The sequence below is a fragment of the Balaenoptera physalus genome (assembly GCF_965194825.1).
Source record: "Balaenoptera physalus genome assembly, chromosome: 18".
NCBI lineage: Eukaryota > Metazoa > Chordata > Mammalia > Artiodactyla > Balaenopteridae > Balaenoptera > Balaenoptera physalus.
The window spans coordinates 63,502,170-63,516,359 of record NC_138899.1 but is presented as its reverse complement, the minus strand read 5'-3'; the positions used below and the strand labels follow the sequence as shown (position 1 = coordinate 63,516,359).

The 14,190-nt window shown below is 41.6% G+C and overlaps 1 protein-coding gene and 1 long non-coding RNA gene across 8 annotated transcripts in view; both read right to left on the bottom strand.

The window, feature by feature from the left end:
* Nucleotides 1–14,190, bottom strand: part of LOC309647262 (histone-lysine N-methyltransferase SETDB2-like) — an 82,836-nt gene that overhangs the window by 24,123 nt on the left and 44,523 nt on the right. For 4 of the 6 annotated variants that reach the window (XM_082434412.1, XM_082434414.1, XM_082434413.1 and 1 more), the window contains one exon: nt 9,996–13,974. In XM_082434412.1, the coding sequence (XP_082290538.1) occupies nt 13,839–13,974 (136 nt within the window). In that variant the 3' untranslated portion in view covers nt 9,996–13,838. Of the gene's footprint in view, nt 1–1,410; nt 1,533–9,995; nt 13,975–14,190 lie in introns of those variants that run through there. The other 2 variants (XM_082434420.1, XM_082434418.1) reach the window with 2 other exon arrangements.
* Nucleotides 1,539–9,608, bottom strand: LOC309647317. Of its 2 annotated transcripts, none has more exons than XR_014255957.1 (3): nt 9,520–9,608; nt 7,427–7,479; nt 1,539–2,827 (listed from the first exon to the last, which is right to left on the bottom strand). It is a non-coding gene; the product is annotated as an uncharacterized lncRNA (long non-coding RNA). The 2 variants fall into 2 exon arrangements; XR_014255958.1 differs by having other exon boundaries at nt 1,539–2,819.

The window sequence follows — 14,190 nt, the reverse complement described above, 5'->3', positions numbered from 1 at the left end:
GAGGCACTGTAAAGAGAATGAAAAGCCACAGATTAGGAGAAGATATTGGTAAAATATATCTGATAAAGGACTTGTATCCAAGATATAGAGAGCTCCTAAAAGTTAATTATAAGACAACCCAATTAAACACAATTAAACAATAACAATCCAATTAAAAATTGGACAAAAGATCTGGACAGACAACACCAAAGAAGATATACAAATGGCAAATAAGTATATGAAAAGATGCTCAACACCACATGTCATCATATGTCATCAGGGAATTACAAATTAAAATATGAACAACATCATATATACACTAACATGTATAAAATAGATAACTAATAAGAACCTGCTGTATAAAAATAAATAAATTAAATTAAATTAAAAAAATAACGAACAACATGAACTCTCATTCATTGCACGTAGGAATGTAAAATGGTACAGCCACAGTGGAGGACAGTTCAGCAATTTCTTACAAAATTAAACATACTTTTACCATACCAAAAAATAAATAAATAAATCTCATAGAATCAAGTGTTGACAAGGAAGAAGAGAAACAAACTCCAAAATAGTGGAAGTCAAACTTGGTACGATCCCTTTGGAGAGCAATCTGGCACATTTAATGAGGCGCAAAATGTTCCCCTCCTATGTCCAGCAGTTCTAAGTGCCCTAGACCAGAGAAATTCTCCTGTGAATTAGGAGACCTATACAAGGATATTTATGACAGCTGGTTAGTCACATAAAAAACTGGAAAACCATAAATGCTCATTCACAGAATACTTTAATGGTGATTACCGTCATAAAATGGAATACTATAACATTTAAAATTAAAGATTAGAACTACATTTATCAACATGGATAAATCTCAATAATCCACAGAATCTGATAGAAATTCTATAAACTCCAAGAACATGTAAAACAATATATTTGTTTATAAATACTTAAACGTGGTGGGAGCATAAAATTAAAAACACAAGATAATAAGAAACACGGAATTTGTGATGGCGATTACCTCTGGGGAGGGATGGAGAGAAGGGAACAGAGAGAAGAGAGAGTCCTTAACTATCTATGTTTTTTTTTTCTTTTAAAAAAAAAATCAAGCTGAGGCAAATATCATATACTATCATGATTTTATAAATCTGGGTGAAGTGTCTATGGGTATCTGTTATATTTGAAATAATTAAAATATCTTTAAAGGAACTTCAGCATAATTCTTTGTGTGTTTGATCAGTTATAAATAAAACTAAAAGTAATCATAAGGTGTTAAGATCTGAAACTTTAAAAAGGGAAAAATATGCTCCCCAAATCCCCACTTAAAAGCCCAAACCATGGGCAGCCAACGTGTTATTCTTTGTCGTATCCAGAGTACATTTATCTATTTTGGTATGTCCTTCCCTAAAAGGACTCATGTGTTTTCAAGTAACTTACCAAACAGTTTTCATGAGCAGCTATATTCTCTGACTGTGCAAAGTACAGGACACTACACTCGAGGTCTTTGGGGCAAAGCGCGCATATCCTTTTTTGCAACTTTTCTGCAACCTGAAAGACACCTATAAAGTAACATCCCTGATGAGAAATGGAAAAGTGGAATTCCTTGGTGTCCGCAACTCCTCCACCCATCTTAAAGTAGAGGGCAGGGAACTTGTTTTATGAGAGAGTCTCAACTCCCAGGGAGAAAAAAATATTGGGACCCAAGTAGAAAAGCAACTTTGTATTTTTTTAAATGGCTTAATGCAAGAAAAGAAAAAAATGTTTCATTTAAAATGTCTAAACATGAGGAAAACCTTTACTTAAGAAACCTAAGCAGGAATTTAAATACAAAGCTCTCAAAGCATTGCCTTGCCCATAGTAAGCTCTCAATAGTAATTACTGACATTATAAATCAACAAGAAAACAATGGTGTATTCAAGAAATAATGCTCTGATTCACTACCTGTAAAAAATAATTTAGATCCCTATATCATACTATATTCAAAAATAAATTTGGGGTGAATTAAAGAAGTAAATGAGCAATATACTTTAAATGTGCTGTAATCTAGCATTATAATAAACTAGGAGAGAAAGATACATGAAGGCAGGAGCAGATTTTTTTTTTTTTAAGAGAGGAATAAAGAAAGGAAAGAAGCTTAAGAGAAGGAGAGTTAGGAAGAACAGGGAAGAGACAGAGGGAGAAAAAAGCCAGCTGTTCCCAATATCCATTGGATGCATCGGTGAGAGGCAATCTTCTCTAACCTATTAGTTTGCTATTAATTTGGCCACAAGCATCCATTTAACATTTTGTTGCCTTTTCCAATGCTCATCCTGTTATTCATTTAGTTTTCTGTAGCAGAAAGCACTTTCAATTTTATCTTCAAATTTTAGTTTTGAAACAAAAACTCATTTAACCATTTAATGGTGAAAGGTTTTAATTTAAATGAGGTTAACCGCTTAAGCGCTTCCTGAAAGTCCTTTTTGTTACTTAAAAGTGTAAGATCTCTTGGTGTCTCTCTTAAATTACACCTTGCATCTCACAATGTCAGAAGACCTCACTTTGGAGCTAGCATTTATTTCACATTCAGATGAATTTCTTCCTTAATTAACGTCTGTTTCCTGGATTTGGGTGCTACTTAGTAGGGCTACAAATTAGTAATCCTCCTGATCACATCAACCAAGAAAAAGGGCGGAGACTGAGACAAAACTCCTCAGATGAGATGAAATGGGCTAACTGCTGCTTTTCATTCATCTCAAACCACCACTGAGTTGGGAGCACCTCTTGTACGAGAGTCACTGCGCTGAGAGCTCTAGACCAGCGCTGTCCGCAGAAACATAATGTGAGCCACAGGTGCAGATGAAGAATTTCTAGGGGCCTCATTTAAAACAGCAAAAGGAAATGGGTGAAGTTAATTTTAATAAGCTTTATTCAACTAAACATATCCAAAATACTACGCTCTCAACATTTAATTAAGGAAACAATTAATTCATTCTTTTGTACTGAGTCTTTGAAGCCCAGCGTATTTGGTGCTTACAGCACCTCTCAAATGGACAAGCCAAATTTTCAATGCTCAAGAGCCATATGTGGAGAGTGGCTACTGTACGCAAGGGCACAGCAGAAGATATAAAAAAACATGAGACAGAACTGTTGCCTGCAAGAAGCTTACAAAATAAACAAGGAGACCAAATAGTATTCTGGAAAATAAAATAACAGAATACATGGCACGAGTAACTGCTGAGTAGGAAATACAATATACGCTATGGACAGAGGAGGAAGTGCTCCTTGTGGGATGGAGTGTTGTCAAGGACACTTCCTTGAGCTGGTACAACCTTGAGATGGAGAGGAAGGGGGGTCGGGGTGGGAGGGACGTTGCAGACAGAAGCAGAGATATGTAAGAGACCAAGAGGTCTGACTGGGAGACAGAAAACCAGCCAGGCTGAAGAGGAGAGTTCATGCAAAGGAAGCTGGAAAAGAATTTGAGAAACAGATGGTGAAAGGCTGCCAGGAAGGATTTTTTGAGCAGGGGGATAACATGATGAAAGAGTTGTTTTAAGCTCCATTTCAACATGGAGAGAAATACGGTGCACCTGGATAGGAAGGCTGGACATTATAATGCTGTCAACTCTATCTCAGGGAAGTGCGGACAAAAAAATGTTGCCCCACATCAAGCCATCAGCCACTGCAGCAAACCCCGCCCCCCCCCCAACAATGGTGTGTCCTGAGGGGAATTCAGGACGGAGAAAAACAGGATATTGGCCCTAGACAGTTATGACACATTTCTAAGGAATAATTTCAATAAGCCCAGACTCTTGCATCTTCCCATACTTAGAAAAGCACTAAAATCATTAACTTAAAATGTCTGTTTTTTGTTATTAGCAGTAATTGTTTGATGTTTGACTACATGTTTGTTTTCAGCAAAAACTCCTATATATCCCGGCTCCTCCCTTACCTCTTCAGAGCAGTTCCTCAGAGCTGAGAGGCTGTCTCCCAGGCCATAGTCTTCAGTAAGCCTAACCCCAAATAAAACATAACTCGCAATTTTTAGGTTGTGTGTTTTTCTTCAATTGACATAAGTTTTAGATTTAATGCCATTTCAACTTAAATCCCAAGAAGGTTATTTTAAAGAACTTGAAAAAAAATATTATTTGGAAGAATAAATAGGCAAGGGCAGTGAAGAACACTTTCAAAAAAAGACAGGGTGTCTACCTATCTGATTTAAAAACATACTATAAAGAAAGGTACAGCTGGGACAGAAGGTTAGATGACCATGTCAAAAGAAAGAACACAAAGTGCAGAGAGAAGTGGATCATAATCTCTGATTATGAATTTAAGTTACCATAAGGTGGCATTTGCACTTCTTCTCTGGCACTGATGTCCTTAGTCCATTTTTCTATTGGTTTATTCACTAGTTCCTTACTGATTTATAAGAGCTTGTGGTGTATCCAGGATACTAACTCTTTGTTAATCATACATGTGGCCTTTTAACTTTGTTTATAATGTTCTCTGATATACAGAATGTTTAAAGGTTTTGTTTGATGAAATTATATCAATCCTTTATCATTTCTCACTCTTGGGTGGGGGGAACATAACTTAGAAGACACCTCTTCTTTTCCTCTAGAATTTTATTTTTTACATTAGAATATTAACGTGGAATTTATTTTATTGTAAAGTATGAGATGGAGATCTAACTTATTTTCATAATGGCTAGCCACTGATTTAAAATCTTTTTTCATATATTTAATTATTACATATATTTAGATTTGTTCTACATACTTCTATTTGTTCCACTGATCTGTCACTTCCCCCACCAATACAACACTTTACAATTTTCAAGGTTTTAGAATGTATTTTAATATCTGACCACACAAAGCCTCCATCCTAGGATGAAAATGGGAAAAAAAATCCCCAAATTTTATTCACCTTGGACCCAAAATCTACTTCGATTAAATACTGTGTTCTTATTTAAAAGAACACTCAAAGTGGACATTAAAATTTGTAAAGCGTAGGTTAAAACAAAAGTTTCAGGCAGTTAAATTACTAGTGCTAAAATTCCCTAATAAAAAAATATGATAATGTTTGATAGGCTATGCAGCACCCCTTGTGTAAGAGCTAGGCATTTTTGCAGTGTCACCCTTTCCTGTGCAGAGCTGCACCTGCAGACAGGTGAACTGCATCGGGCTGAGCTATCAGGCTGCTGATACCTGAGTATGGTCCCCTGTGCTTGCTCTGGGGACTCTGCCTGTCCCAAGTCTGCAGGGTCTTGGCACCTGGGAACACAAGAGGTGGTGGCAACATCGCTGTCCTCTGATCTGGAGTTTCCAGTGCTGATAGACAGAAACCCAAGGTGGACACACAGGCTCCACCTAAGAGTTTTTTCCTGCTAAAACACCCCCTCATCACAATTTCCTAAAAGAGCCTGGCTATTCTAACTTGTTTATTCTTCTAGACTGGGAGATCACAGAACTCTCTGTAGTTGGGAGAGTAACATTAGAGGCTTTTACACAGACAGGCATCCCTCACATCTGAACGTTTGCTACACATTATCTGAAACTCACGGACCAAATACATTTGGATAACTTGATATTCCTCACTATCTGCACTCAGGAACTGTATAGATTCAGACAGTGAGGGACAGGTGTATCATGGGGGCTGGGACATTCCATATTATGGAAGAGTCCATTGGTCTCCATCAGTAGTTGAGACCAAGAATAAGGAAGATATGTAGGTCTCCCCAAGGTCTTTCTACCGGGTCTAGCAGGCCTAAGGACTCACAGAGACTGACTCAACGAGAATTCTCAAAAATGAAACTGGTAACCAGGAAAGGTTCTATAGAATGAAGCCGAAGAAAAATTATAAGCCAAGAGTACATGAACTACGACTAACTCAAACCAACAGTGGCAGTCTCGCCAGCAATCTCCAGGCTCAGCTCCACCTGGGAAGGGATTGCTAAGGCCACAGCCTCTGCAGGGGTGTCTTCCCAATGCTTCTCTTCCAAGAGATGGTCTTAAAGCTCACCAGACAAGGGCAATCCACCCAGAGGATAGAATCTGGGGTAGTCAGATAGGATGGCCAAGGAACATGTTCCACCACTAAAGAAATGAGTGAAACTGATAGAATGAGATTCACTAACCCTATACTTCCACTTACAATCCCCTTCCAATAGGGTATGGTCTATGTTCTGGACTGGCAACCAATTTATGGTGCTGGCTTGGAAATTCCTTCCTCTTTTCTCCTTTGATCAATAGTTTTCATTGCAGTTTACTATTTTAGTTCTGCCACTGTATATCAGATGTGTAGATGTTATTACTGAGTCCAGTGACTGCATACCTGAACTGACCAAAACAGAAGGGGAGTAGATATTACCTAGAGGCTTGGTAACGGACTTGGAAAATGAATGGCTTCATCACATTGTCTCTGGATGGTGTGACTGGATATAACTTTCGGAGAAGTTTGGCAGGATGTATATTTGGGATAGCCAGAATGCATTACTGGGGACAGCTTCAGAATATGAAAAGAGGAATAAGGATGTCCGTGTTGTAAGGGAGGGGTGGCAGGCAGGCAGCCAGGGAATAGGATGTTCAGTGGACTTCTTTAGGGTATCCATTTGACTCACAATCATACACAGGGATAAGCCCCAGCAGGCATGTTCATACTATGTGACTCGCTTTCCCTAGGCACAGCTGACAGTCCCAGAGGACCTACCTGCCCATCGCCCAGATATACAGAATTCAGAATAAAAGATTTTAGTTCAGATTGGGCTGGTTTCTTGAAGAAGGAGATATACAAACTGAGAAGCTGTGAGGGTAGCCATCTTCTATCCCATTATCAGGAAAAGTGGACCAAAGAAAGAGAACAAAGCACATACTCTGAGTGCTGTCAAAGTTTATGATGGCTTCTCAGGCCCTATTTCCTGGCTCTTTCTGATAAATGCTATAGCATCCATGTTCCTGGGGTCTGTGAGTGTGGTCTCCCTGCTTTCCAGTAACAAACATCCCTTTTGCTTAAATGACATCAAGTTGATTTTGTACTATTTGTAGCCCACAAGTCCTAATTAACACTGGAAGTACCATGACCTGATCTCTGTGTAGGCACGTGTGTACGTAGGTGCGTGTGCACATGTGCACTTGAGAGTGAGTTCTGGCAGCAGAGTGGAAAGTGGACTGCCCTGCCTTCACTGTCTTCTACCTGGTTCATTCTGATAATCTCATTTCCCTCCTTCTGCTTTTCCTGTCATGACTCCACTTCATTCTTCACGTTGCTGCCAGAGTGATCTAAAATGTACATTTGCCCATGTTTCTCTCCTGCTAAAAACCCTTCTCTATCACCTAAAGATCAGAAGCCAAGCTCTTTAGTGCTACATACAACCCAATTCATTCCTTCAACATATACTTAATGAGAACCTACTATGTATAGTTTTAGGCACTAGAAATAAAGCAGGGAATAAGATGTGAATTTCAACTCTCATGGAACTTACATTTTAGTAGTACAGAGACATCAAGCAAGTATTATTTCCAGATGTGTTAAGTGCTATGAAGAAAAACAGAGCAGGGGAAGGAGGCAGAAATTAATGAGGGTGGGGGAGGGCTCTTCTAAACAGGATGGGCAGGCAAGGCTGTGGAGGGTACACTTGAGCATATATGTGAGTATGGTGGGGGCTTAGAGGACTCACGGTGCAGTGAGGGGTAGCAGAGTCATCAAGATGGGTAGGGCTGGATCAGATCGGGACATGGGGTACACTGTAGCCACAGAAAGATTATTCTGAAAGTAATGAGAGACTATTGGAGGGCTTTGAGTAGGAGAATCACACTTACTTTTTGTTTTTTTTTTTTTTTTTTTTTTTTTTTTTTTTTTTTTTTTTTTTTTTTTAAATTTTATTTATTTATTTATTTTTGGCTGTGTTGGGTCTTCGTTTCTGTGCGAGGGCTTTCTCTAGTTGCGGCAAGCGGGGGCCACTCTTCATCGCGGTGCGCGGGCCTCTCACTATCGCGGCCTCTCTTGTTGCGGAGCACAGGCTCCAGACGCGCAGGCTCAGTAATTGTGGCTCACGGGCCTAGTCGCTCCGCGGCATGTGGGATCTTCCCAGACCAGGGCTCGAACCCGTGTGCCCTGCATTGGCAGGCAGATTCTCAACCACTGCGCCACCAGGGAAGCCCACTTTTTGTTTTTTAAAGATCATTTTGGCTACTGTGCAGGCTTGTATGTATGAGAGGCTAGAGTGGAAGCCAGGAGACCAATAGTCCAGGCCTGAGATGATGGTGGCTTGGATGGCAGTGATGGGAGTGGTGAGAAGAGGCCAGGCTTGAGATATATTCTGAAGAGAGAACTGACTGTCTGACGAATGCATTAGTTGGGAGGTAAGGAGGAAAGAGAGGCACCAAGAATGGCACTGGGGTTTTGGTCTGAGCAACCAGGTGAATGGAATGGGGAAGGCTGGTAGTGGTTGAGCAGGTTTGGAGGGGGTGTGTGTGTGTGCAGGCAAACAGGAGTTTTCTTTGGGACGTACTCAGTTTGAGATCGTTCCTGGCATTAATGAAGTTGGTTTTACAAGTCTGGAGTTTGGGGAAAAGGTCAGGATGGAAGCTCATCTCCAGTAACTCCTCATCTTGCATTCTGTATACACACTACCTAAATGAAATAGTCAACTGCTTGGCTTGTGGTTGCCACATCTGATGTTTTGTGGCTGGTGCATTTTTTCGAGTCTTCACCTCTTTCTGGACCACCTTTTCAACCTTTCTATCTCTGGGTGACTCTTTCTCTTTAAAACTAAGATAGGATGTTCCTTGAACACCAGACTGAGTTGGAGGAGCCCCTCATTTGCGACTCTGTGGTTCTCAACAGGTCACACACGAGTTACCTATTAGACTCTCTAGGGCAGGGTCTGCCTAACTCGTCTCTGCATCCCCAGCACCTGGCGCTGAGCCTGCACACAGTACGCGCTCTACATCCGTTGAGATGCAGGGAAGGAGCCCAGTCGGAAGGCTGTTGCCTCACTTAAGGAGAGGGCCACAGACTTGAACTACTACATGGAAAGGAGGGGATGGTTCCAAAACGTTACATTCTCTGTGGGAACTTCTCAAACTGCTTCCTGAGACCTAGCTGACCACTTCTCTTCAAGAGGGGTCCCCCTCCAGCCTTCCTCCCCAGAGCACTTCTCCGACTGCATTGTTTTAGGGGCGGGTGGAACCGCGCTGGGAGAGTAAACGCCCAGGCATTTCCTTCGGTTTTCGGTTTTCGTTGCTGGCTGTATTTCTAGCGTTGTAGGACTGTAGCAATGGGCTTGTCCCATTAGCAGTGGGTGAGGTAAACAGTAAACCGTAAACCGTAAACGGTAAACGGAAGGCAAACCCGCCCCTTACGAGAGGCCCTGGGCAGCGGTCTGGGCGCAGGGCCGCCGGCGGTGGACGCCCAGGGGCCGAGGGGCTGCTGAGCCAAGCAAGACCTCAGCGCTGTCTCGGGAGGCGGGTTCGCGGGCCCCTAAGCGGCGGCGATCAGGGAGCTGCCCTGGGCCCCGACTGCCCCCGCCGGACCCCGCCCTCCCCGCCTGACCGCCCCCCGAGCAGTACTCACCGGTTGGGAGGGGGACCACGTCCCGCACAGCCCGCGCCTCGGACCAGTTGGCGCCGCAGCCCGACTCGGGCTCGGGAGGTCCCGCCGGCTCCATGGCTGTGCACTGCGCCCGCGCAGCCGGAAGTCCGTTTTGGCGAAATCATGATGATTGATTTCCCCTGCCCGGGGGAAAGTCCCGAGCAGGAAGCGACACCTCGGCTTCGCAGATACAGTTCTCAAACAGAAACGCGCAACTTCTCCAGATCTGAGTCTGAATTTGAATTGCTTTTTAAAAAAAAAAATCATGCCAGGAGCTCCCCACCCTGCGCCCACTTAACCGATAGTCGGAGTAAAGGTGGCCGAAGCCCCTGGACTCAGCTGGAGAAATGATTGTTCTTCTGAGGGTCTATCCATTATTTTCTAAAAACTGTATCACACCAAGTCTGGCCTAAACAGGTCTATCATAAACGGACGCAGAATTAACAGAGTAATTCCAGTTGCCAGTCGCAAGCCTTTATTTAGCACCCATTGGGTACACAGCACCATACAAGACAAGGTTTTTGGTGCATGGAACAAATACACATGTAGAGAACACAAACGCATATAATTAAATTACAGTTAAAAAATAAGTTGCTCTGTAAAAGAAGCATGTAATAGCTGGTGGTTTGCTGAGGAACTAATCAAAGGAAAACTCCTGGAGGTCTTGCTTTTTGAGCAGATTTTAAAGAGAGGAAAGGAGGCAAACTGGGGACAGAAAAGAGAACAATATTAAAAAGGATAACTTGGATAGTCTTGACAAACACAAATGCGTTACAGAAGCAAGAGTGTGGAGCTGCAGGACGGGAGAAAAGAACACGCTCTGGCAGCAAAGTTTTTTTGCTTTCAAGCAGTAAGATGGAAGAGTACTCCTTGCCAGGCCAGAAAGTCCTAAAGAGACTGGATAAGAAACTGAATAGCTCAGCTAGGTCAGGTGAAGCAGCTGAAGAGCCCCTTACCTGTGGGAAGAATGCAGTCTTAGCCGGAGGTAACTCCTGGAGGAGACAGTATGTCTCTCACAAAAAGCAAAGCCCTCACCTTGGAATGCACTCTTTTTCCCAGGCCTGAGGAATGTAAAAGAGATTAGCAAAGCTCTCTCAAGCCAGGAGACCTCAGGGAACTGACAGTCGTGGTTGTTCCTTATGGCTGGGGGCTGTGTGTCTGCCTGGTTAAGGGAAGATAATGTTCAAGGATAGCTGTTGACGTCCATGAAAGTAACTGAACTGAGACGATAAACAATTCTATGGGTTCACTGTCTAATAATGAGCTCCTCTTCTGTCTATATAAGATTCAGTAGATTCTAAATAAAGTGCCTTGCAACCATCCGTTGTCTTGGTCCTTCTGACCCCATACTCACGGTGCTATTCAGTCCCTTACCCGTCTCCGTGGGGACCTGAAAGACCCCCTGCGGTGGCTGGACCGTCACACTTACCCCGCTCTCAGTTTATAATCTCAGCTTTTCAATGTTCCACTCTTAAGAATGAGCAGACTTAACACATATATATGGAATCTAAAAAAAAAATGGTTCTGAAGAACCTAGGGGCAGGACAGGAATAAAGACGCAGACATAGAGAATGGACTTGAGGACACGGGGAGGGGGAAGGGTAAGCTGGGACGAAGTGAGAGAGTGGCATGGACATACATACACTACCAAATGTAAAATACAGAGCTAGTGGGAAGCAGCTGCATAGCACAGGGAGATCAGCTCGGTGCTTTGTGTCCACCTAGAGGGGTAGGATAGGGAGGGGGGGAGGGAGACACAAGAGGGAGGAGATATGGGGATGTACGTATATGTATAGCTGATTCACTCTGTTATACAGCAGAAATTAACACACCATTGTAAAGCAATTATACTCCAATAAAGATGTTAAAAAAAAAATCCCTATTTAAAAAAAAAGAATGAGCAGACTGCCAAGATCACTAACTGAGGAAAGCCTAAAACATGAAAGACAAAGACCAAAGGACACATACAGGGAAAACACAGAAACAAACCTTGCAGGTCACAGAATATTCAGGAAGAAGAAAATATAGATATGAATGCCTGTATGTATGTTACACTATATAAATAGTATTTTCAAAGAGATAAGATACTGCAACCATGAACCAAAAATAGGATATTGAAGAAAAAAAACATTCGGAGAGCTCTAGAAATTTAAAATGAGACCAAAAAAAAAAACCTAACCAGAACAAAACAAAACCCAATCCCCACCCCCCAAAACCCCCCAAACGAAAACCCAACACAATAGACAAATTGGGAAGAATAAGTTGAGGAAATCTCCCAGAAAGCAGAGCAAGAAGACAAAGCTGGAAATTAAGAGAAAAGATAAGAAAATGAGAGAACCAATCCTGGAGGTCTGATGTCTAGATAAATAGGAATTCTAGAAAGAGACAACAGATAACAGACAACAGAACTATTTCATTAAAGAAATAGTTCAAGAAAATTTCTCTGAAGAACAAAGTTTTCAGATTGAAAGATCCCACCAAGCACCTGGTATGAGGTATGAAAATTGACTCTTACTGGGAACAGAACATTGCAACAAAGAGAATGCTATAAGCTTGAAAAAAAACTGGCCACGTATACAAAAGATAAAGAACGGCTTTATCTGACTTCCAACAGTCACCCTGAAGGCCAGAGGTGAGAACATTTTCAGACTTCAAAGCAGCAACATTGGAATGTGGCAGATGTGTTCAAAATTGGGTATGGAAGCTATTCACGAACTCTGAGTACCCATACCCTGCCAAAATAGCAATCAAGCGTAAGGGTAAAATAACATGTTCAAACATACAAGGGCTCAAAATATTCACCTCTCATTTTTCCCTTTCAAAAGCTACTGGAGGATGTGCTTCACCAATATGTGGGAGTAAATCAAGGAAAGGGGAAATAACGGGATTTAACTAGAAACAGACCTGACATAGGGAAGACAAAGGGAATCTCTAGGACGCTGATGGAAGATGACAGCTGTGAACCAGTACAGAATGAAGCAGATCAAGATGTCCATTTCTGCACAAAAACATTTTCCATACTTATCAAGTGTCTTCACTTTATTTTAGTGCATTGCCTAAAATCCCTGCATCTTTACTGTGAATAAATGGACTTCTCAACTTTCCTCATCTGTCTACAGGCTGTTGGGTTATAATTTTTTGCTCCCTTTCCTAGCTCTTTGGTTTCCCACTCTCTAAACCAATTTCAAGTTAAATTTTTATTTAGTTCAATATTTTAAAGAAATTAATCGGGTCCAAACTTAGAAGAGATTTTTGTTTGAAAGGTAACCAAACTAAACCCAGAATCAAGATCAAAAAAAAAAAAAGAAAAAAAACCCTCAAAAACCAGAGCTACTTTTAATTACTCCTTTTTGAGCTAGTATTCCCACCCTGGTTCCTAGTGGGAAGTTCCTGGCAGCCAAATGTACATCTTTGTTATAGATAAAATTAGTTTTAACTCTTGGAGATTCTCATCCTCTTTCCACTAGACAATCATGGTTAGGTAACCTAGAGCAAAGTAACTCTTTCCCTTTTTCTCTAGGAAAATAATTTGCACATCATGCCTAGGACAGTCCAAGGGTCTGTTTCAGACTTTGCAGTTCAGTAGAATTGTTTTGTTTTGTTAAGTGAAATTCTTGCCCAGCACAATCTCTTCTGGCTTAAATAAGCCACGTCTGACTATTTTCTAAGTTTCCTTTTCTTAAGGCTCTACTCTATCTAGAACAAAAATATTCTAATTCCTCCAAGTTTCTATTCCCTCCTTTCCTGTCTGTGTTTATGTGGAAGGAGTGAAGAGAATCTGTGGAAAAGAAACTGAATGGCAAAGAGTGTGCCAAAACCTTCCCCACAGGAGAGCTTCTCCCCCTTCTCATTCAAACGGACTGATGGGACACTTTCACGGAGCCAGATACAGCTTCTCCAACTAGCATTAAAATACTTGGAAGTAATATGCATGAAGTGAATTTCGACAGATTCTTCAGGCTCTGTTGACCACCTTATGGTTCACAATGGTAAATTATTTGCCAGGAATTAAACATAAATAAATTTTGTAGGTAAAGATGTGAGCTTTGGCCCTTTGGGGCCATGAAAGTCAAAGATAATTCCAAAAGCAATAAGAAGTGCTGAAATCAATTGTGACATTTGTCTTTTTTTTTTTTAATTTATTTATTATTATTTTTTATTTTTGGCTGTGTTGGGTCTTCGTTTCTGTGTGAGGGCTTTCTCTAGTTGCGGCAAGCGGGGGCCACTCTTCATCACAATGCGCGGGCCTCTCACTGTTGCGGCCTCTCTTGTTGCGGAGCACAGGCTCCAGACGCGCAGGCTCAGTAGTTGTGGCTCACGGGCCTAGTTGCTCCGCGGCATGTGGGATCTTCCCAGACCAGGGCTCGAACCCGTGTCCCCTGCGTTGGCAGGCAGATCCTCAACCACTGTGCCACCAGGGAAGCCCCATTTGTCTTTCTTAATATATAATTTACAAATAAGTTACAAATTATATAGCAGTATTTCATATAAAATATACACTTCCATCCTACTCATGTACAGTTGAACAGCAGTAAGAATAAAGAGATACCCTATGCATATGAAAATGTCCTTATTTTGTTCCTAGCGTTTCTAAGTAATGCAAATGGACCCCCCAACAAGGGTAAACTGAGAGGAATTCTCTTGATGGATCAT